This window comes from Nerophis ophidion, linkage group LG04 (genome assembly GCF_033978795.1).
Source record: "Nerophis ophidion isolate RoL-2023_Sa linkage group LG04, RoL_Noph_v1.0, whole genome shotgun sequence".
NCBI lineage: Eukaryota > Metazoa > Chordata > Actinopteri > Syngnathiformes > Syngnathidae > Nerophis > Nerophis ophidion.
Window position 1 is genome coordinate 16,330,990 of NC_084614.1, and position 25,357 is coordinate 16,356,346.

A 25,357-nucleotide genomic window follows, 5' to 3' on the forward strand; every position below is an offset into this window, starting at 1 on the left:
GCTCTCTCTCTCTCACACACTTCACCTTTTCTGTTTCTTCTTTATGTGCCCTCCTGACATCCTTCTATTTCGTCTCCTCGCAGACTAACTGGTTGTCTTCCCAATCCTGTGTGTGTGTGTGTGTGTGTGTGTGTGTGTGTGTGTGTGTGTGTGTGTGTGTGTGTTGTATTTCCACCCTTCTTGAGACATGAAGAAGGAAAAGGAGCTTCCATATGAGGAGGTGTGAACAAGTGACGACATAAATAATGGTCCCAATACGGGAAACCATCGCATCTAAATGAGAATGTCTCATTTGCACCCCTATGGTGAAATCTATCAAAAATGAGGGTGGTCCCGAAAAGGACAGATTTGTCCAATTGACTGTGAGTCGCTTATAAAAGTGCTCCCCCTCTGGTCAACATATGTAATAACAAGTGTGTGTAAAAAAAATTTAAGTGCTCCCCTTGTGACTAACATATGAAATAAGTGTGTAAAAAATTAAGTGGTCCCCCTGTGACTAACATATGAAATAACAAGTGTGTATAAAAAATGTAAGTGCTCCCCCTGTGACTAACATATGAAATAACAAGTGTGTGTAAACAAATTAAAATACCTGGAAAGGGTGGTCCTAAAGAGATTGGCTTTTTTTTCATAGGTCTCAAGAAGGTAAAAAATCCAATTGTGTGTGTATGTGTGCGTGTGTGTGTGTGTGTGTGTGTGTGCGTGTGTTTGTTTGTGTGTGTGTGAGAGCATGCAGTAGTTTCACATTGTCTCCTGTGTCTCTCAGTGGCAGTCACTCCAGGCTATTTCTGCTGCAGAGGTATCTACACTTGCTCCTCTCTTTCTCCATCCTTCCATCTGGCTGTCTAACACCCTCCATCTTAATTCTCTATACAAGTGTGTGCGTGTGTGTGTGTGTGTGTGTGTGTGTGTGTGGTGGATGTTTGTGCTGCTTGCTTAAAGACTCCTCCCACCCTGGTGTTGGCATGTAAACTCTTATAGGTTGGTGAAAAAGGGTTGCATCACCGTCTTAGGGCTGGGCGATTAAATGATACCAGTTTATATCACGATAGACACGTGATCGAAAAGCGTTCAACGCATTTTTCGGAGTATAAGTCGCTCCGGTGTATAAGTCGCACCTGCCGAAAATGCATAATAAAGAAGGAAAAAAACATACTGTATAAGTCGCACTGGAATATAAGTCGCATTTTTGGGGGAAATTTATTTGATAAAACCCAACACCAAGAATAGACATTTGAAAGGCAATTTAAAATAAATAAAGAATAGTGAACAACAGGCTGAATAAGTGTACGTTATATGAGGCATAAATAACCAACTGAGAAGGTGCCTGGTATGTTAACCTAACATATTATGGTAAGAGTCATTCAAATAACTATAACATATAGAACATGCTATACGTTTACCAAACAATCTGTCACTCCTAATTGATAAATCCCATGAAATCTTATACGTCTAGTCTCTTATGTGAATGAGCTAAATATTAGTATTTGATATTTTACGGTAATGTGTTAATAATTTCACACACAAGTCGCTCCTGAGTATAAGTCGCACCCCTGGCCAAACTATGAAAAAAACTGCGACTTATAGTCCGAAAAACACGGTAAATGTTTCCAAAGTGCTGCACAACAATATTAAAAACAATTTTCAAATATTATCCTGTGCCACCGTGCTCTCGGGGCAGCACGGTGGAACAGGGGTTAGTACATGTTCCTCACAATACGAAGCTCCTGAGTTGTCCTGGGTTCAATCCCAGGCTCGGGATCTTTCTGTGCATGTTCTCCCTGTGACTGCGTGGGTTCCTTCCGGGTACTCCGGCTTCCTCCCACTTCCAAAGACATGCACCTGGGGATAGGTTGATTGGCGACACTAAATGGTTCCTACACTGCAAAAAGTCAATGTTCAAAACCAAGAAAAAAAACGCACTAAAATTAGGGTTGTTTTGTTTGAACTAAGCAAAAATATCTGCCAATAGAACAAGAAAATTCGGCCTGTCAAGACTTTCCAAAACAAGTAAAATAAGTGCAATTTTTTTGGTTAGAATAAAAAATGACACCTTTTTGCTCAATATGTTGAAAGATATATTTAAATTAATGAAGTGCTAGTGCCATTGTCTTGACATAATGATATGCGCTCGGCATCATGATTTTTTTTTTCATGCTTGAAGTAAGAAATGATTACTTTGAAAAAGTAGTTTTATACTTGTGAGTGTCGATGACACAGCTTTGCAACAGTTTCAAGCATGTTTTACTCAATATAGGTCATCAAATCTCAGCTACAAGCTGTAATAGCTTCTTACTGAGATCATTAGAACCAAACCCCTTTTAAACAAGTACCGTATTTTTCGGACTCTTAAGTTGCAGTTTTTTTCATAGTTTGGCCGGGGGTTCGACTTATACTCAGGAGCGACTTATGTGTGAAATTATTAAAACATTACCGTAAAATATCAAAAATGCTCATTCACGTAAGAGACTAGACGTATAAGATTTCATGGGATTTAGAAATTAGGAGTGACATTGTTTGGTAAACGTATAGCATGTTCTATATGTTATAGTTATTAGAATGACTCTTACCATAATATGTTAGGTTAACATACCAGGCACCTTCTCAGTTGGTTATTTATGCCTCATATAACGTACACTTATTCAGCCTGTTGTTCACTATTCTTTATTTATTTTAAATTGCCTTTCAAATGTCTATTCTTGGTGTTGGATTTTATCAAATCAATTTCTCCCAAAAATGCAACTTATACTCCAGTGCGACTTATATATGTTTTCCCCCTTCTTTATTGTGCATTTTCGGCAGGTGCGACTTATACTCAGAAGCGACTTATACTCCGAAAAATACGGTAAAAAAAACTAACATAAAATCTGCTTCATGAGAAGAATAATAATAATAATAATGATGGATTAGATTTATATCCCGCTTTTCTATTGTTAGATACTCAAAGCGCTCACAGAGAAGTGGGAACCCATCATTCATTCACACCTGGTGGTGGTAAGCTACATCTGTAGCCACAGCTGCCCTGGGGTAGACTGACGGAAGCGTGGCTGCCAGTTTGCGCCTACGGCCCCTCCGACCACCACCAATCATTCATCATTCATTCACCAGTGTGAGCGGCACCGGGGGCAAAGGGTGAAGTGTCCTGCCCAAGGACACAACGGCAGCGATTTGGATGTGAATAGGTGGGAAGCGAACGTGCAACCCTCAGGTTTCTGGCACGTCCGCTCTACCCACTACGCCATGCCGCCCCTTTATCTTATCAGACAGAAAATAAGCAAATATCCCCCTTATTTGAAATAATTAATCTTACTTGGATTTCAGTTTTTGCAGTGTAGTGTGTGAATGTGAGTGTGAATGTTGTATATCTGTTTTGGCCCTACAATAAGGTGGCGACTTGTCCAGGGTGTACCCTGCCTTCCGTCCGAATGCAGCTGAGATAGGCTCCAGCAACCCCCCGCGACCCCAAAAGGGACAAGCGGTAGTAGATTGATGGATGGATGAATGCTTCCATACTTAAAGGGGAACATTATCACAATTTCAAAAGGGTTAAAAACAATAAAAATCAGTTCCCAGTGGCTTGTTTTATTTTTCGAAGTTTTTTTCAAAATGTTTCACTTCCCGGAATATCCCTAAAAAAAGCTTTAAAGTTCTTGATTTTCGCTATTTGCGATGCGACTGTCCATTTCCCTGTGACGTCATACAGGGCTGCCAATACAAACAACATGGCGGTTACCACAGCAAGATATAGCGACATTAGCTCGGATTCAGACTCGGATTTCCGCGGCTTAAACGATTCAACAGGTTACGCATGTATTGAAACAGATGGTCGGAGTATGGAGACAGATAGCGAAAACGAAATTGAAGAAGAAACTGAAGCTATTGAGCGAAAAGCTATTGACGCTATTCGGCCATAGCATGAGTGTACCTAATGAAGTGGCCCATAGCATGGCTGCCTTATTAGCATCGCCGGTAAAATGTGCGGACCAAACGATCAGGACTTTCGCATCTTGTGACACTGGAGCAACTTAAATCCGTCGATTGGTAAGTGTTTGTTTCGCATTAAATGTGGGTATTTAGTTTCAAATGTACATACAGCTAACGTAAATAGCATGTTAGCATCGATTAGCTGGCAGTCATGCTGCGACCAAATATGTCTGATTAGCACATAAGTCAACAACATCAACAAAACTCCCCTTTGTGATTTCGTTGACTTATTCGTTGCAAATGCATCTGCAGGTTATCCATACATCTCTGTGCCATGTCTGTCTTAGCATCGCCGGTAAAACGTGCAGACACTCTGGCACATCCAATTGGGGTCTGGCGGCAGATTTCTTGCCAGTGGTGCAACTTGAATCCCTCCCTGTTAGTGTTGTTACACCCTCCGACAACACACCGACGAGGCATGATGTCTCCAAGGTTCCAAAAAATAGTCGAAAAAACGGAAAATAACAGAGTTGAGACCCGGTGTTTGTAATGTGAAAATGAAAATGGCGGGTGTGTTACCTCGGTGACGTCACGTTCTGACGTCATGGCTACAAGACCGATAAACAGAAAGGCGTTTAAATCGCCAAAATTCACCCATTTAGAGTTCGGAAATCGGTTAAAAAAATACATGGTCGTTTTTCTGCAACATCAAGGTATATATTGACGCTTACATAGGTTTGGTGATAATGTTCCCCTTTAAAGACCAAATTCAATGTTACACAGCTGGAACTTCCTGGCACTAAACCTGCAGAAAATAGTTATTGTCGGGTTTCTCTCGGTTTACCTGTGAATTATATTTATATAGCGCCTTTTCTCTAGTGACTCAAAGCGCTTTTACATAGTGAAACCCAATATCTAAGTTACATTTAAACCAGTGTGCGTGGCACTGGGAGCAGGTGGGTAAAGTGTCTTGCCCAAGGACACAACGATGACGGAAGCGGGGCTCGAACCTGGAACCCTTAAGTTGCTTGCATGGCCGCTCTACCAACCGAGCTATACCGCTATACATTTACTTTGCACTATTTTGTTCCACTTTATAAAGCTTTTTTTTTTCTACAAATTCCTTTATTTTAAGAGGTTACTGTTAAGTGTTCATTAATTTTTTTATTTTTTTTTGTGTTGACGTTTCCTTTCCTCTCTGCTAAGAGGATTATAATTAGGGGAAGGGTACATTTAAAATTAAAATGTTTACATTTCATACATTTCTCCCCGGTCTTTATTTGCGATAGGTCATAAAAAGTATAAACAATTATCGATATCGACTGATTATAAACATGGTGATATCTTGATAGTTTCCAGCCATACTGCCCAGCCCTGCCGTATGTGAAGTGTTTTAAGACCCGAGCGGTGCCGTCCTGTGTGTCTTCCAACATGGCTGCTTTAATGTCGTGTCCACACCTACATTTAAAAAAAAAAAAAAAAAATACTGTTTTGTCAATGAGGCTTTTTCAGAAAAAACTTTCTTCAGGTTTCTAGTAAATGGTAAATGGGTTTTACAAACCTCGTTTCCATATGAGTTGGGAAATTGTGTTGGATGTAAATATAAACGGAATACAATGATTTGCAAATCCTTTTCAACCCATATTCAATTGAATGCACTACAAAGACAAGATATTTGATTTTCAAATCAAAAACTTATTTTTTTTTGCAAATAATAATCAACTTAGAATTTCATGGCTGCAACACGTGCCAAAGTAGTTGGGAAAGGGCATGTTCACCACTGTGTTACATCACCTTTTCTTTTAACAACACCCAATAAACGTTTGGGAACTGAGGAAATTAATTAAGCTTTGAAAGTGGAATTATTTACCATTCTTGTTTTATGTAGAGCTTCAGTTGTTCAACAGTCCGCTGTCGTATTTGCACTTGCATAGCGCTTTTCTGTCTTTTTAAGGATACAAATCACTATTTCCACATTCACACACACATTCACACATGATCAAAGACACAACGGATGTGACGAGGATGGTAGAAGGTGGGGATTGAACCAGGAACCCTCAAGTTGCTGGCACAGACACTCTCCCAACCGCGCCACGCCGTCCCCAAAAAGTGGCCAAAAGCAAAGGCCTACAGTTAAACCTCACAGCGCCACCTGTTGCTTTTGCATGCACTTTACAACAGCAGCTGATACCAGTCTAATGTAGGTCTAGACCAGGGGTCTGCAACCCACTGATCTGGGGCCACATGCGGCTCTTTCATGCCACCGCCGTGGCTCCCCTTGGCTTTGAAACAAAATGTCAACAAATAATGGTTACTTAAATTTAGTTATTTTTAGTCTAACAGTTGTTATTTTGGAGAGTTCTGGTATCTTATCATATAATAATAAAACATTTTGATATATTGTCTATCGAAGGTAGGTAGGTACAGTGGGGCAAAAAAGTATTTAGTCAACCACCGTTTGTGCAAGTTCTCCCACTTAAAATGATGACAGAGGTCTGTAATTTTCATCATAGGTACACTTCAACTGTGAGAGACAGAATGTGGGAAAAAAATCCAGGAATTCACCTTGTAGGAATTTTAAAGAATTTATTTGTAAATTATGGTGGAGAGTAAGTATTTGGTCAACCATTCAAAGCTCTCACTGATGGAAGCAGGTTTTGGCTCAAAATCTCACGATACATGGCCCCATTCATTCTTTCCTTAACACGGATCAATCGTCCTGTCCCCTTAGCAGAAAAACAGCCCCAAGGCATGATGTTTCCACCCCCATGCTTCACAGTAGTTTTGGTGTTCTTGGGATGCAACTCCGTATTCTTCTTCCTCCAAACACGACGAGTTGAGTTTATACCAAAAAGTTCTATTTTGGTTTCATCTGACCACATGACATTCTCCCAATCCTCTGCTGTATCATCCATGTATCCATTTATTTTGGTATAAACTCAACTCGTCGTGTATGGAGGAAGAAGAATACTGAGTTGCATCCCAAGAACACCACACCTACTGTGAAACATGGGGGTGGGAACATCATGCTTTGGGGCTGTTTTTCTGCTAAGGGGACAGGACAATTGATCCGTGTTAAGGAAAGAATGAATGGGGCCATGTATCGTGAGATTTTGAGCCAAAACCTCCTTCCATCAGTGAGAGCTTTGAATGGTTGACTAAATACCTATTTTCCACCATAATTTACAAATAAATTCTTTAAAATTCCTACAATGTGAATTCCTGGATTTTCTTTTCCACATTCTGTCTCTCACAGTTGAAGTGTACCTATGATGAAAATTACAGACCTCTGTCATCATTTTAAGTGGGAGAACTTGCACAATCGGTGGCTGACTAAATACTTTTTTGCCCCACTGTAGGTGTGTAGGTCTTTGTCATTGCACAAGTTCAATTAAACTTTTTTTTCAGCACAACCCGTTCAAGATTAGACAAACAGTGTACAGGGTCGCCACAAAGCGCCCCGCCCCGTAAAAGATGGGGAGAAATGTAAACGCTGTGGAAGGATGAGTAAAAAATACAATCTAGACTGGGCTCCCAAGAGGGCCTAGTCTGGAGTGGGGAAAAACCTCCATAGCAATGCACATATACATATTACAACATACATCTCAAGACTTGCAACAGAGGGGAGGGAGTGGGGGTTATGGTGGCAGGCTGCAGCTCCTCTTTTATATTGTATATAAAATGCCTCCCCAAACAAGTAACTTACCCAAAAACATTGAGAAAATGTTTTTAAAAGTACTGTTGGTGTAAGTGTGGACATGGCCGTCACACCTGAGTGGTGATTAACTCCCTCCATCTTTACCTCTTTACTTCGCACTTGTTCATCCATGTTCTCCTCTGGAGCATTCTGCTTGCTCTCACTCTGGTAGGGAGCTTGCGTGCGCTTGTTGTTGTTGTTGCTGCCTGCTGGATGGCGGCTGCCGCTAGCTGTTTGCTTACAGAATGCTGCTGACCACGTGACAAAGTGTGACCGCGCATGACTGCACTCCCACACTCCAACGATGGCATCAAGGGGGAGAACATGACACGCACAAAACAAACGCACCCGCCCGAGCGCCTCCGCCACGCCGCGAGACAAGCGTCCACTTTGTCGCCCCCTTCTGGACGCGCACCAATGGTGTTCCTGTCTTTGTGTTGCAGCTCGGGGTCGCACCAACTTGGAGCTGCGGGAGAAGTTCATCTCCGAGGGGACGCCTCAGTGTCTCTCTGCCTTCCGCTCGCGCGGGCGACGCTCCAAGCCCGGCTCGCGTAACGCCTCGCCCACCCGCTCCTCCTCCTCGGCCTCCCACAGCGGCGCCTCGCTGCCCTCCACGCCGGCCACGCCCACAGCTTCGGCGTCATCCAGGGTAAGAATTGCAACATTCTCACAACACTCAGACGTTTTTTCATGGCATTGGACCAAAAATGTGGGTGTTTTTTTGTGTGTTTTTACTCTTTTTGTTTCTGCACCTGTGACAGGTGGAAATAATAAAACTATGTCCTCATCATCTTATAAATTCACAAATATTGAAAAAACATGTTCCAAAAATATATTTTAAAGATGTTCTTATCAGGGTTTTATACATATACGTGTGTATGTGTGTGTGTGTGTGTGTGTGTGTGTGTGTGTGTGTGTGTGTGTGCGTGCGTGCGTGCGTATATATATATATGTGTGTGTATGTATATATATATATATATGTGTAAGTATATATGTATGTATTTACATGTATTTATGTATATGTGTGTATGTATATATATATACATATGTATGCATATGTACATATACACATATATATACACATATACGTGTATATGTACATATATATGTGTATATTTACATATATGTATGTATATGAATACATTTATATATACATATATCTGTATGTATATAAATACATATATATATATATATATATATATACATACATATACATATTTACACATTTACATTTGTATAAATGCATATATATGTATGTATATAAACACATATAGTTATATGTACATTTATGTATGTATATATACATTTATGTGTATATATATCTATATATACATATACCTATATATACACATTTATGTATGTATATATACATATATATATGTATGTATATATACATTTGTGTATATATACATATGCCTATATATACATTTATATGTATATACATATACATATATATATGTATGTATATATACATTTATGTGTATCTATATATATACATATATACATATACCTGTATATACACATTTATGTATGTGTATATACACATTTATGTATGTGTATATACACATTTATGTATGTGTATATACACATTTATGTATGTGTATATACACATTTATGTATGTATATATACATTTATATGTATGTATATATACATTTATGTGTATATATACATATATATGTATATATACATATATATGTGTATATATATATATATATATATATATATATATATATATATACATTGGCTGTATATACCTATATGTATAGGCCTATATATTTTTGTCTATACATATATATGTGTGTATATATATATATATATATATATATATATATATATATATATATATATATATGTATAGATCTATATAGGTCTATATGTATATATATATATGTCTATACAATATGTATACAAAAAAATGTGTGTGTTCAGTCCAAAATAACACCATCATTTCAGATGATTCCACTAAAGCAGCAATACTTGAAATAGAATACTTTTTCAATTTTACCAGACACGTTAGGTGTGTTTGCAAAAAGTTTTGATATCGCCAATACAAGCCTGAATTTTACTTGGTATCGGATCGGTAAGAAAACCGGCGGTACCGCACATCTGTTGTCACATGCTAGCTTAGCAGCGCGCTTAGCTATCAGTTCGCCTGCCCCCTGCTTGCTGTCGGTTGTGTGCCATGTTCAGCCCCCTCCTCCAGTGATAATAATGCTTGATAATGATGCTCAGAAATCAAATTTGTTTGCGGCGATGAAAATGAAGGTGAGCGGCTCCACACTGTGTAGGGGAAACACGTTTTAGCTACTTCCTTGTCAGTTGGGATACTAAAAATCAACACGATATTGGCCTGACTGAATCGTCGTTTGTGATCGTCATTAATCGGCGATGGCGAACCATTAAACTTCTCTCCGATCGGCTGATGAGTGTTCGATTGAGTTCCTTGTCCGTCCTTTGACCACACTTATTTGAAATGAGTAATATTTGAGTAAAACAGTGATGAAAAGGAGTAAAATGTGCTTGTTTTTTGCATTGTGTTGTTGTTTGTATATTTCATCAGTCAATGTATGACCTTGTTTTTGTCTTGTCTCGCTCATCTTCCTTCTGGCTTTTTTTCCTGACTCAAACAAACAAACAAACAAACGTACAACCAAACACTTTCACCCATCACACTGCGCTCCCTCCCCGTGTGCTTTGCTACCTTCCTTCCTTCCTTCCTTGCTCCCTTCAGTCCTCCCACACTCATTCCCGTGACTACGCCAAGCCGTGGTTGGCGCACAGTAAAACGCCGACGCCGCCCAAGTGCCACTGCTGCCCGGATCACGGCGACCACGGGCACGAGGTAACGCACTCAGTAAACCCCGCCCCCCCGTCCAACCGCGCCCCGCCCTCCCTGCCAACTTTGTCATGCATAACAAAATGAGGACCCAAATATGTGGAATATTGTGTGTTCAACGTTCCTGTTGCGTGTCGGACGTGTTTCTAACAAGCTGCAGGCGTTCCGATCTCACCTTTCCCGTCTCCGCCCGCAGGGGGCGGCGTCGGGCTCCAAGCTGAAGCGCCCGACCTTCCACTCCAGCCGCGGCTCGCTGACGGGAGAGAACGGCGGGACGCCGCACGGCGCCAAGCAGACGCGCAGCGGTGAGGCGCCGAGCGTCCCATGTGGCGCCGTTTTCGGACTCCACCTTTGACATGTCCTTGTCTCGCCAGATCCGAAGCGGGGCGCGTCCACCGCCAGCGGTCCCACCAGCCGGGTGGGCAGCAGGGCCAGCAGTCGGCGAGGCAGCGACGCATCCGACGCCTCGGAGCTCCAAGATGCGCGCTCCGTCTGCTCGGACACGTCGGACACCCCCAGGAGGCCGGGGGGTGGAGCCAAACCTTCCAAGATTCCGACCATCACCAAGAAGACGCAGAGTCCAAAGACCCCCGTGGCCAAGAAATGACGGCGAGGGTCCGCGAACACACACACTTCTCTTCCTCCCGCTGAAGGTGGGCGCTCGGACGCCGCCGCCGCACGGCCTGTAACGCTCGTTTGTGGCGGGAAAGGAGGGGAGGGAAGTCCGGGTCTCGCACCGACTTAATCCTCCGCACAGAAGCTGCGGCGACACTTTTTCCTCCGTCGCCGTCCTTCCCGCCAAAAGCGACCAGATGCGATTGCTGCCTTATTGACTGACAAAGGGGGGCGGCGCCGCCTCTGAGCACGCAAACGTTTTTCAGAGCGGACCGCCGTCTCCACGGCAACACAAACAACCGAATTCAGGAGAAATGGACACAAAGTATATTTGGCTTGCGGGCCAAAAAATATGCAACGACTGCCATGTGACGCCACATGTGAAGAGCTCGGGGGGGGGGGGCTGCAGCTCCTCGCCAGCACGGAGGGGGGCCGCGGTCTAACCTCACTTGTAAACCACCAAGGTGCCACCACAGGGTGCAATTTGTCACCAGCTTGCCCCGCCCCCTTCTCATGTGTGCAGCCCATGTGACCCGACCCCCCCACTCATTGGCGTGTGTTACACATTATCTGCGAATGTTACGTCTTTTTGTTAATTTATACTCTTCTTTTTTTTTTTTCTTGTTCAGCCTGAAATTTAAACCTAATATTTAATTGTTGGCAGATGAAGATTTTAAGTGCGTGGAGTGTGTGTCACATCACGTTCACACACACACACACACACACACACACACGTTTGTCTAACCATCTCGACCAAAGGGCTCTGCCCTTCATGTGTAATAAGAAGCAACATGAAGTTTATAACAAAACATTCATTTACAAAGAAGACTTATTACTATGGGATTTTAATTTATTTATTGTCTCTCTGTGAGGGGTGGGGGGGGGGCAAGATGCTGTTACTGTGTGAACATGGAGTGAGACAAGGGGGGGGTCGCTGGTGTCAAAGTGAAGCAAACACATGAAATTATAAACCAATTTTTTTGTTCTTTTTTGTATTAAAACGATGCTTGCAGTAAAGAAACGTGTTTGTTTTCTGGTTCAGTGTTTTGTAGAGATGGGATTTCCTTTCGAAGAGTCCTTTTTTAAAAGACACGGAAACAATCACTAGAATCGGTTGTATGATAAGTATGATTTAATTTACACAAATATTACTGTATTGGTGGCAATTATTCAGAAATATTAGCCTTTTTTCGTTATTGCTGTCCTTGTAAACATTCCATCAGGCTTTGGCACTAGTTAGAATCGTCCCCTCACTTCAAAAAAGGTGTAGCATTTTAACAATATACAGGATAAGTACACTATAGGTAAGAATAAAAGCATTTAATGGATGTAAAAAAAAAAAAGTAAAGATAAAACAATAAAAATTAGGACCTATTAAAAATGTTAATTATATTACCATATACTATTTTGAGTGCTGGACAAATACAATTCAAAAATATTTGTATATATATATATATATATAATGCTGCAATTTTGTTAAATTTAATTGACTCATTTTCTAGTACAGTGGTTCTGTTTTTTTTTTGTTTTTTTTACCATATTTTACCACATATTTACCATGTGTGTATGCTGAACTATTTTGAGTACTGAACAAATACCATTCAAAAATATTTTAATATGTACGTGTAATATATTTATATATATTTATACCCATTTATATATATATATGTATATTCATATATATATTTACATAAATATATAGTTATGTATATGTATATATTTACATACATATATGTATGTACACATATATGTATTTATATTTTCATATGTATATATATTTACATATATATGTATATTTACATATATGTATATATTTACATATATGAATATATATTTACATGTATATGTTTATATATTTACACATATCCATATTTAATTACATATATATATATATATAATGTAATGCTGCAATGTAATTTAATTCTGACTCATTTTCTAGTGCAGTGGTTCTCAGTTTTTTGTTTTTTTTCAAATACCACCTCCGAAAACACATGACCAACATTGGAATGCGGTAGCGTAGTAGGCTCAAGTATTCTTTAAAAACTAGGCAGAGGTTTTATTTAACAAAGTATATTTATTATTTTGGCCACTGTAACATGACACACAATGCACACACATCAATGGTAGTCTTTTGATTGATTGATTGATTGAAACTTTTAATAGTAAATCTACTATTAAAAGTTTCAGTACAGTACATATTCCAATAAAGTTTCAGTACAGTACATATTCCAATAAATGGTAACACCCCAATAAGTTTTTCAACCATGTTGATCAATATATGGTAAATCCATAAAATCCAAAAATATATTACATATTTACAGACTACTTAGAGCCCACCTACCACAGTTTTAGAATCACTGTTCCAGTTCGGCCAATTGCGGACATCAAATTTTTCATGCGCATAACGAACGGCTCACAACTAGGAGTCGGTTCACTAAAGAGCCGTTCAATAGACTCGACTCGTTCGGTAACGCCACATCTCAACTCGCACGCTTCGGTCGGAATGACGAGGAGGAAGCTGGATAACATCCATTCAGAATGTGTGTCACTTTGTTTTACGTCTGGTATGTATTTTGAATTATGTTCAAGCACCAAATATTGACAACACAAGGACTAGCTATTACTTTTTACATTTACGTTAACGGATGTTTACAATTCGTGTAACATCCAGTATATCGACCGCCAATCCAAACTTGTCAAGTTTACCCGCGTAATGTCCCATTGCATTCGGGTCAAGTCGATACGTGTACAACTCTTAAAATTGTTTTTATGGAGTTTTGTCATGATTTAGACGCTGACTTGTCCGGGTTTTTCCACGTTTTCATCGTGGCTTTATTCACTTAACTGTTGAAAAGAGGGCGCGAAACATCCGGGTCCTGGCCCGGCGTGTGACGTCGACGGACTCCCGGAAGTGACGCTCAATTGAATTCGTCACACCGGTCCTGATTAGGTATGAACTCTCGGGCAAAATGTAGGTTTTCGTCCCTAAACGCTACAAAAACAACCACACCAAGGAGCAAAACGAAGATAGGTGGCGATACTCTGGATAAAGATTTGGAAAAAACATCAGGCAGGTAAGCAATTTAAAATAGTTGCTATCGGTGTTAGTTGCTATGCTATGCGAGCTAACATGCTACGACTGGTCCGAAAATGGCTTTTTTGCCGATAATGTATAACTCTTAATTACCGATTCCGATATCAACCTACCGATATATACAGTCGTGGAATCAACACATTATTTTGCCTGTTTTTGTTGTGATGCCCTGCTGGATGCATGTAACAAGGTTTTTCAAAATAAGTCAACTCAAGTTATGGAAAGAAATCTGCCATATTTATTATTGAAGTCACAAAGTGCATTATTTTTTTTTAACCTGTCTCAAAACAGCAGCTTGGAATTTGGGACATGCTCTCCCTGACAGAGCATAAGGAGGTTGAGGTGGGCGGGGTTGAGGTTAGTGGGGGGTGTATATTGTAGCGTCCCGGAAGAGTTAGTGCTGCAAGGGATTCTGGGTATTTGTTCTGTTGTGTTTATGTTGTCTTACGGCGCGGATGTTCCCCCGAAATGTGTTTGTCCTTCTTGTTTGGTGTGGGTTCACAGTGTGGCGCATATTTGTAACAGTGTTAAAGTTGTCAATATGGTCACCCTCAGTGTGACCTGTATGGCTGTTGACCAAGTATGCCTTGCATTCACTTGTGTGTGTGAAAAGCCGTAGATATTATGTGACTGGGCCGGCACGCGAAGGAACTGCTTTTAAGGTTTATTGGCGCGCTACTTCTCTCTACGTCCGTGTACTCAGCAGCGTTTTAAAAAGTCAAACATTTTGCTTTTTGATACCGATAATTTCCCATATTACATTTTAAAGCCTTTATCGGCCGATAATATCGGCAGTCCATCGGACATCCCTGGCTATGACTGAATGTATTCTAGTTGTTTTTTATATTTCTCGTCATTTGAATATAAAATGTAATCTTTACCACAACAGAACTTCACTTTTTGTCTATGTTGACCAGGGGTAACCAACGCGGTGCCCGCGGGCACCAAGTAGCCCGTAAGGACCAGATGAGTAGCCCGCTGGCCTGGTCTAAAAATAGCTCAAATAGCAGCACTTACCAGTGGGCTGACTCTATTTTTGAAATGTTATGCCCACGATTTCCCCCTCTGTCTTCCTTTTTTCTCTCTTTCTATCTCCTCTTGCTCCGGCCCGGCTGCACCAAATGATAATATAAATACATTTAATAAAGTCAAATTCAAATAAGGCAACAAGAGAAGTATCTTACACTTCTCTTTTGTAAAGTAAATCTGAACAGCCGAGATGGGCATCTACATCAACTATATGATTTGCCTGAGAAGGACAGGACCAAAAAAAAAAAAAACATTACTGTAAAATATCAAATAATATTATTTAGCTCATTCACGTAAGAGACTAGACGTATAAGATTCCATGGGATTTAGCGATTAGGAGTGACAGATTGTTAGGTAAACGTATAGCATGTTCTACAGTGGGGCAAAAAAGTATTTAGTCAGCCACCGATTGTGCAAGTTCTCCCACTTAAAATGATGACAGAGGTGTGTAATTTTCATCATAGGTACACTTCAACTGTGAGAGACAGAATGTGAAAAAAAAATCCAGGAATTCACATTGTAGGAATTTCACATTTATTTGTAAATTATGGTGGAAAATAAGTATTTGGTCATTTCAAACAAGGAAGATCTTTAGCTCTCACAGACCTGTAACTTCTTCTTTAAGAAGCTCTTCTGTCCTCCACTCGTTACCTGTATTATTGGAACCTGTTTGAACTCATTATTTGTATAAAAGACACCTGTCCACAGCCTCAAACAGTCAGACTCCAAACTCCACGATGGCCAAGACCAAAGAGCTGTCGAAGGACACCAGGAAAATAATTGTAGACCTGCACCAGACTGGGCAGAGTGAATCTACAATAGGCAAGCAGCTTGGTGTAAAAAAATCATCTGTGGGAGCAATTATCAGAAAATGGAAGACATAAAAGACCACTGATTATCTCCCTCGATCTGGGGCTCCACGCATGATCTCATCCCGTGGGGTCAGGATGATCATGAGAACGGTGAGCAAAAATCCCAGAACCACAAGGGGGGACCTGGTGAATGACCTGAAAAAGTAACACACTACGCCGACAGGGAATCAAATCCTGCAGTGCCAGATGTGTCCCCCTGCTTAAGCCAGTGCATGTCCAGCCCCGTCTGAAGTTTGCCAGAGAGCACATGGATGACACAGCAGAGGATTGGGAGAATGTCATGTGGTCAGATGAAACCAAAATAAAACTTTTTGGTATAAACTCAACTCGTGTTTGGAGGAAGAAGAATACTGAGTTGCATCCCAAGAACACCATACCTACTGTGAAGCATGGGGGTGGAAACATCATGCTTTGGGGTTGTTTTTCTGCTAGGGGGACAGGACGATTGATCCGTGTTAAGGAAAGAATGAATGGGGCCATGTATCGTGAGATTTTGACCCAAAACCTCCTTCCATCAATGAGAGCTTTGAATGGTTGACCAAATACTTATTTTCCACCATAATTTACAAATAAATTCTTTAAAATTCCTACAATGTGAATTCCTGGATTTTTTTTTCAATTCTGTCTCTCACAGTTGAAGTGTACCTATGATAAAATTACAGACCTCTGTCATCATTTTAAGTGGGAGAACTTGCACAATCAGTGGCTGACTAAATACTTTTTTCCCCCACTGTATATTTTATAGTTATTAGAATGACTCTTACCATAATATGTTAGGTTAACATACCAGGCACCTTCTCAGTTGGTTATTTATGCCTCATATAATGTACACTTATTCAGCCTGTTGTTCACTATTCTTTATTTATTTTAAATTGCCTTTCAACTGTCTTTTCTTGGTGTTGGGTTTTATCAAATACATTTCCCCCCCAAAATGCAACTTATACTCCAGTGCGACTTATATATGTTTTTTTTTCTTTTTTTCTTTATTATGCATTTTCGGCAGGTGTGACTTATACTCCGAAAAATACGGTAAATGTCTGCTTACAATAGAGTCAATGCTACTCGCTCTATTCAGCCTATAAAGCCCCTAAAAAAACCTTCCAAACCCCTCCATCAAGGCTTTATATACACGATGTAAGCATATATATAATGCAGTAACCGGCACTTTCATAATATTATGTAAAATTTGCATATTTTTCCCATTTTTAAGATTTCTTAGGACATTAATTTCACAAACGCATCACAACATTCCCTTTTCCTTTGACAACATCGCTGATTAATACTAACTGCAGACATCATGAGAGACAACAAACATGAAACATCACATACTGTGCAGCGTCTGCTGTCACTTGGATGCCGACTGTTATGTCCTTATATTCCAGTTGAGAAAAAGACTGACGCGTAATCCTCGTGCAGAGAAAAGTGGGTGGAACCAAGCGTCTTTTCGCGTCTTTCTTGACATTTCCAGATCTAAAATGTCTATCAAAGTTGACCAATTCATCGGATTATGTCCGTATTTACTGTACGGGTGAGAGGTGTGATTTATAATTTAGAATAAACTTCAACGAGCTACAAGGCAATAGTCTGGCCCCCGTGTCCATAGAGTTTCCTCCATGCGGCCCCTAAGCTAAAATGAGTTTGACACCCCTGACTTAATAGATAGTGGTAGCTGTAATGCTCCGCGTTCCATCAAACCGTGCAGCTTCGTAACTTACCCAAAGTCGTGCTCAAACATTTTGACAAATTTTTGAGCGTCAAGTTTAATGTTGTATTTACTCAATGAAACGTCAAAGTTTAGGTCTTGCTTGCTAGCCTCATTTATTGAACAGGCATCGACTTGTAGTCCACACGTACATAATATGTGTGACTGCCATCTGTTGGTCACACTTATCATTACACTATGTACCGAATAAAATTGCTTCGAAGTCGGTAAGCACAACCAGAATTAAAATGTACATTAGGGTTATAATGCACACTGTTGATTTTTGAGGCTGATTGTCATGTACCTATTCTATATGATTCTATTGTATTAGACTGCAAAATAACAGTTAAAGTACCGCTTTTGCAGGAAGATGATACTAAATTAGGATGGCAGCCAGTGAAATATAGAAGACTTTGGTGCATGTTAATGAAGTGTTTGTGTAGTGTGCTGCTTGAATGTTGGAGCCGGACATTTCTGAGTAATTCTCCCATCAGGAGATAAGGACACGCCCGGCTGGCTGCGGTGGCGACCAAAGAGGAAGCGGGGTGGTGGTTTTCAACTTGTCAATATGTCGTCCATCTTTGCACACACACAGGAACTTGGAGGAGGTTCGCACATGTGAGCAGGATCTCGACCACAAGCACGTCGTCTACTTTGAAGGCCAGCGTGCACCAACACGGCCCGCCACAACTTGACTCACTCCTTCCTTGTGTGCACTTTGAACACACAACTACGTTCCCTGTGTGTGTGTGTGTGTGTGTGTGTGTGTGTGTGTGTGTGTGTGTGTGTGTGTGTGTGTGTGTGTGTGTGTGTGTGTGTGTGTGTGTGTGTGTGTCAAACGATGAATGCCAAGTAAAGTTTTATATGTGCGTCACAATTAAAGGAGCACTTTGTAAGTGCGAATTTCTGTAGTACCGCTGTGTTCCTCGAGGGGCGCTAGTGAGTCAGTGGAAGTCTTGCTGTTTAAGCACACAGTGTTTCCCAAGTCGACTACAATCTATTTGTGGCGGTGGTGACCATACTTGCCTACCCTGACGATTTTCCCGGGAGACTCCCTAATTTCATTCTCCCGATTTCTCCCCCGGACAACAATATTGGGGGTGTGCCTTTAGCGTCTTCTCTCACCTGAAAAGGAGACTGTTATATATGTCTCCGTTATCCATAGGTTTATCTATAACCCATAAAGTAGGCATGCACAGAGCTATTTCTCAGCATGTGTTTATTACAGCCGGCACTTTAATACACTGACACAAAACATCTGGATTCCCATCATGCATTGCTTAAAAACTATGGCAGTAGTAATGTCCAAAAACACAACAGAGACGAAGCAGAAGAACGAAGAAGAGACATGGCGACTATGAGTAAGAAAAAGTAGTACACTTGCAAGTTCCAAAATGATTGGAAAATAGTCCATCCAGGACAGCTCGAAGGGGAAGGGGTATGCTGCCTGCAAATTTTGTAGATCAGACTTCACCATTAAACCCGGTGGTTGACAATTATACTAGGGGTGTAACGGTACGTGTATTTGTATTGAACCGTTTCGGTACGGGGGTTCCGGTTCATTTCAGAGGTGTACCGAACGAGTTTCCACACGAATATATGAAGTAGCCGCCTGAGCTAAAGTCTTAACAATCTGCCCCGCTCTTTTCTGCCTCTGTCACCTACACAGCACCTAGCATTGTCCCACCCACACAACCATCTGATTGGTTACATATATAGCGGTCACAGCCAATCAGCAGTGCATTTTCAGAGCGGTAACAACCAATCAGCAGTGCGTATTCAGAGCGCATGTATTCAGCGCTTCATCATCGAGCAGATAGGTGTTTAGCAGGTGAGCAGCGGACTCTCTCCAAATTATAATAAACACCTCACAGTCAATGTTCTAGATGACGTTCTAGAAACAAATTGCAGCTCAGCTCGCTCGCAGTCCTGGCTTGAGGTGAAGGCTAATTAACTTTTAGCGTAACGTTAGCTAATGTCCGTGTGTGCTAGTGATATAATAATGTAACTGCAGCATTATGCCTACATGAACCCCATGGTGTTCAGGATGAATAGTCTCTCCTATTGCTATTGTGCTATTTTTTCAGCTATAGTTACATTAATCATTAGTAATGTAGCAGCCTAGGTTTGAATGGCAGGGTCCCTGCTATCACATGTTGATAAAAATATAACATTTACATAATAAAAATCAACTATAGGCTTCCCAAATGCTGTAATAAATTAAACATAATGAGTTGACTTGAAACTGTTTAATGTTGCACTTTTTACATGTAGAAGAATAGTTTTGTCATTTTATTTAATCCGAGCAACAAGTTGAGGCAGTTTAATGTGGATTAACGTGGGCAGAATTATTATTGTGTTCCCAATGTTAAAAGGATAAAGCCATTGTTTACAAATTTGGTAAAAAAACTGAAAAATTATATTTTGTTGTTTTCTTACTGTACCGAAAATGAACCGAACTGTGACCTCTAAACCAAGGTACGTACCGAACGGAAATTTTTGTGTACCGTTACACCCCTAGTATATACTCATTCATGAACGGATTATTTATACATATAAGAAATACTTGAAAATATATAACCCCCCCTTATCTCCCGAATTCGTAGGTCTCAAGGTTGGTAAGTATGGTGGTGACGTCATGACATACTCATCAAATTTGCATATATGATGCATTTGCAAAATCAAAGTGAACTATCTTCTTTCAATTCTTTTTGTCGGATTCTTTACGTCACAGTAGGGCTGGCCGATAAAACAATATCAATATATATATTGTGATAGACATTTAATAAATGTTAATAGAACATCTATCCATTTTCTACCGCATGTCCCGTTCAGGGTCGCGGTGGTGCTGTAGCCTATCTCAGCTGCATTCGGGCGGAAGGCGGAGTATCGTTCGATTAAAAAAAAAAATGTATATATATATATAAAATATTTTTATTTTTTGTTTTTTATTTATTTTTTGTCAGAAAAAGTGGAAGTTGTAAATCAAGGTTGCTTGCATGAACAAAGGTATTTGCTCTCTGGTAACTTGTTAACGCAGGAAGCGATCACTGATTAGTGGAGGCACACGCTAACAGCCAATCAGGTGACAGTAGGGGTGTAACGGTACGGGTATTTTATCGAACCGTTTCGGTACGGGGTTTTCGGTTCGGTGCGGAGGTGTACCGAACGAGTTTCCACACGGACATATTAAGTAGCGTACTGCACGTTGTGCAAACAGTACTCAAAATGCCGGATATTTGAAGCATTTAAGAAACTGCCCTGACACCCCGCAAAAGAGGACATGTCCGGTGAAAAGAGGACGTATGGTCAGTCTATGACTTAGGTCCTGACCACACGTCCTCCCCTCACGGGGCCGCCCGGGCGGAGCCCCCCAAACGCCCCAAATGTCCGGCACCTCGAGTTATGTTTGCGTGTTTTTTCAATGTACGTTCAGTGTTAAGAAGGTTAAAAACAAAACGAATTGCGCGCGCAGCAGCATTCGTGAGGGAGGGGGAGAGACAGAGAGAGGGCATGCGTCCGCTTTTTATCCATATATTTATCAGATTAAATTTTTGTGTCAAAAGTGTGCCCCTTAGGCCATTTGCAGCCCACAGCTAATGTTTTAAAGGCCCAGGGCACATTCTAAAAATACTACTAAAATAAACGAAAACATAACAAAAGTAAAATAAAAAAGCTTAAAGGTTAAATGTAATTTAGAAAAAGTTGCAATGTTGACTAATAAAACAAAGCTGTTTTTTTTCCTTTCAAACTGTCATTTTTCAAAACATAAACATATGTAGAGTATCCATCCATCCATCCATCCATCATCTTCCGCTTATCCGAGGTCGGGTCGCGGGGGCAGCAGCCTAAGCAGGGAAGCCCAGACTTCCCTCTCCCCAGCCACTTCGTCTAGCTCTTCCCGGGGGATCCCGAGGCGTTCCCAGGCCAGCCGGGAGACATAGTCTTCCCAACGTGTCCTGGGTCTTCCCCATGGCCTCCTACCAGCTGGACGTGCCCTAAACACCTCCCTAGGGAGGCGTTCGGGTGGCATCCTGACCAGATGCCCGAACCACCTCATCTGGCTCCTCTCGATGTTGAAGAGCAGCGGCTTTACGTTGAGCTCCTCCTGGATGGCAGAGCTTCTCACCCTATCTCTAAGGGAGAGCCACGCCACCCGAGGGAGGAAACTCATTTCGGCCGCTTGTACCCGTGATATTATCCTTTCGGTCATGACCCAAAGCTCATAACCATAGGTGAGGATGGGAACGTAGATCGACCGGTAAATTGAGAGCTTTGCCTTCCGGCTCAGCTCCTTCTTCACCACAACGGATCGATACAACGTCGTCCGAATTACTGAAGACGCCGCACCGATCCGCCTGTCGATCTCACGATCTCACTCCACCCTTTTCCGGGCGAGAACCATGGACTCGGACTTGGAGGTGCTGATTCTCATTCCGGTCGCTTCACACTTGGCTGCGAACCGATCCATATGTAGAGTATATGTAGTATATTTAGAAGATATTTATATATCATATATATAAAATATACAGTATATATGTATATATAAATTATAATATATATATTATATTATTTATTCTTGTCTATTGTGAGCGAACTGTGGTGCTGAATTTCCCCCAGGGATCAATAAAGTACTTTCTATTCTATTCTATAATATGGAATCAAAATCAATGTTATGAATTATTGACCTATCCAAGGTTCACATTACATATTCCACTAACAAAAATATTTTGGGTGGAAGATATAGCAAATTTGGAAAATAAATAACCCAAAAATTTTTATTTTGTTGTTTTCTTACTGTACCGAAAATTAACGTGACCGTGACCTCTAAACCGATGTACGTACAAAACAAAGATTTTTGTGTACCGTTACACCCCTAGGTGACAGTAATAATTTTGATTGCACCATCTTGTTGTCTCGCGGTTGATTCTTTGCAAGAGAAAGTAAAAATGAAGAAATTGTGGATAATAGAGGAAAAGTTACATGGACAGTATGGCACTCTTTCGGATTTTTAAAAACATATCGTAGTCAGACCAATGTGGTCTGTAAATGATGCGAGGCGCTTCTCCCCACCAAGACCGCTAATACCACACCACCATAAGATGTGCTCACCCTTTAGAGCACAGCTGTAACTTCCTGGCACTAAACCTGCAGAAGATAGTTCTTTTCAGGTTTCTCTGTTTACACTTTCACACTTTTAGTTACACTTTATAAACCATTTCTTACATATTCCTTGTTTCTGCACCTTCATTTTAAGAGCTTTTTGGTAACTGTTCATTGTGATATTGGTATTCTGCTTGTGTTGACATTTCCTTTTCTTTCTACCTTGATAGTTAAGGGACTTATAGTCAGAAAGGTTACATTTGAAATTAAAATGTTTACTTTTCAAATGTTTTTACTGGTCCTTATTTTCCGTAGGTCATGGAAAATATAAATAATTTTGGATTACGGCCGACATAAAACACTTAAAACGCAATACAGTTTTCAAAAATATGGCCCAAACCTATGTCACACCTGTTTAAAGGGGTATGATTACTCGCTAATGTTGATGGGCACATCCTAATTGCAAAATTTGTGTTATTGTTGCGTATTGAAAATGAAATGCTAATGTTTTCGCACTTGAAAACATCTTGTTTGCTTACACAGCTGAGCACTTTAAAGTTAGTTTCAAGACGTCTTTGGCGAGTTGTGCGTAAACTCTGGAACCCTCAAGAGGCGATGAAAGAAAGCAGTCATGAGGAGGAGGAGGAAGGACATGAGCTGCCTGGCTCGGCAAGGCTGAAAGGGGCGGAGCCTGGGTGGAGCCACGCCGCTTCAAAGTGCAGTGCAGATGCTTGCACACTTTCAGCAGGCTGAAGCTCCACTAAGGTCGCCCCAACATCCTTGTAGAAGTTGTTTTTTTTTTTTTGCCGGCTTGCTTCATACCCGATGAGTCAGCGCTCACACTTCACCATAATCTCAACAGCACCTGCTTCTCCCTAAAGGTCTGCAGCTGGTCCTCGCTGGGAAGGAGGGGTGGAGAGACGAGCGGAGGAGGCTAACATCTCCCTCCTGAGGACGCTGACTAGACGGGAAGCAGAAGAAGAGAAAGCATCATGACCTCCTCCTGGTTGACTAGAAGTTGCAGCCGGGTTCTCCTCCGCCTCCTCCCAAGGATGCTGCTCCTCCTGCTGCTACTGCTTCTCCTAGCCCAGCAGACGCAGGCGGCGCTCCACTCCAGCTTTCGCCGCCTGAGTGGCCGGGAGAAGAAGGAGATGCAGAAGGAGATATTGTCCATCCTGGGCCTGCCGGGGCGACCCAGACCCCACCCACCGCTCAGGCCGCCGTCCTCGGCCCCGCTCTTCATGCTGGATCTGTACCACGCCATGGCTGTGGACGGCGAGGACGACGGCAACGACATCATCGGGCCCGGACCTGTTGTCAAGTTCAGAGCCGGCGAGCGGCGGGCTGCGGTCCACCGCCCGGCGCTGCCCACCCTCAGCACGCACATGCCGCCGCTCGGCACCGTGGTCAGCGAGGCCGACACCGTGATGAGCTTCGTCAACCTGGGTGAGTCCTCACAGGAAGTAGTTTGTTTTGATGCTTGTATCGGCATGGTCACCATGGCAACGGATTGCCAATCACAAAGTAGTCGCGCTTCTTTCTATGAGAAAAAAGTGGTGGTGTTTTTTTTAATTACATTTCTATCTGGAAGTTACCCTGCATGCATTGCTGGTTACAAATGAGAACAAAATAGTATAGTTGGGTTAATTAGTCAGTGTGGTTCTGTTACTTGTTGTGTGTTTTCCATTTCATTCATCCATCCATCCATTTTCTACCGCTTATTCCCTTTTGGGGTCGCGGGAGGCGCTGGCGCCTATCTCAGCTACAGTCGGGCGGAAGGCGGGGTACACCCTGGACAAGTCGCCACCTCATCGCAGGGCCAACACAGATAGACAGACAACATTCACACTCACATTCACACACTAGGGCCAATTTAGTGTTGCCAATCAACCTATCCCCAGGTGCATGTCTTTGGAAGTGGGAGGAAGCCGGAGTACCCGGAGGGAACCCACGCATTCACGGGGAGAACATGCAAACTCCACAAAGAAAGATCCCGAGCCTGGATTTGAACCCAGGACTGCAGGACCTTCGTATTGTGAGGCAGACGCACTAACCCCTCTGCCACCGTGAAGCCCATTTCATTCATTTCAAACACAAAAAAATGTACAGCAGCATCTCCAACACAATATTGGGATCTGAAGAAATGAAGAAAAAACCCCAAAAGGAATCATGCTGTGTCTGAGAAGGAGCAGGTAGAAGCAAAGGCAAGATAGAATAATATTAATAATCATAATAATAAAAAATATTATCTGCAAAATGTGACAGATTTAGAAGTGCTACGTTAATTTGTGTTTTGGTGACTCGTAGTGGTCACACTTCCATTAAAATAAGTAAGTTGGATGTGGACACGTTTGTTGCTTGATATTTTCTAATATGTTTCTGCCTTGGAGGATTTGTATTGGTAAATAAGTAATTTGCAACTACTGTATATTGCATACTATACACTTGTTTATATTGACAAATGTGATGTTTTACACCGCAATA

The 25,357-nt window shown here is 41.4% G+C and overlaps 2 protein-coding genes across 25 annotated transcripts in view; both read left to right on the plus strand.

The window, feature by feature from the left end:
* macf1a (microtubule actin crosslinking factor 1a) overlaps window positions 1–12,094 on the plus strand; it is a 441,796-nt gene extending 429,702 nt beyond the window's left edge. For 11 of the 24 annotated variants that reach the window (XM_061897243.1, XM_061897245.1, XM_061897246.1 and 8 more), the window contains 5 exons: window positions 767–799; window positions 8,065–8,270; window positions 10,354–10,464; window positions 10,655–10,763; window positions 10,833–12,094. In XM_061897243.1, the coding sequence (XP_061753227.1) occupies window positions 767–799; window positions 8,065–8,270; window positions 10,354–10,464; window positions 10,655–10,763; window positions 10,833–11,065 (692 nt within the window). In that variant the 3' untranslated portion in view covers window positions 11,066–12,094. The remainder of the gene's footprint in view (window positions 1–766; window positions 800–8,064; window positions 8,271–10,353; window positions 10,465–10,654; window positions 10,764–10,832) is intronic. The other 13 variants (XM_061897250.1, XM_061897255.1, XM_061897253.1 and 10 more) reach the window with 3 other exon arrangements.
* An 11,508-nt stretch (window positions 12,095–23,602) lies between these two features.
* The window catches only part of bmp8a (bone morphogenetic protein 8a), a 32,370-nt gene continuing 30,615 nt past the window's right edge, over window positions 23,603–25,357 (plus strand). Inside the window, exon 1 of the mRNA XM_061897258.1 lies at window positions 23,603–24,319. Within this exon, the coding sequence (XP_061753242.1) occupies window positions 23,866–24,319 (454 nt within the window). The 5' untranslated portion in view covers window positions 23,603–23,865. The remainder of the gene's footprint in view (window positions 24,320–25,357) is intronic.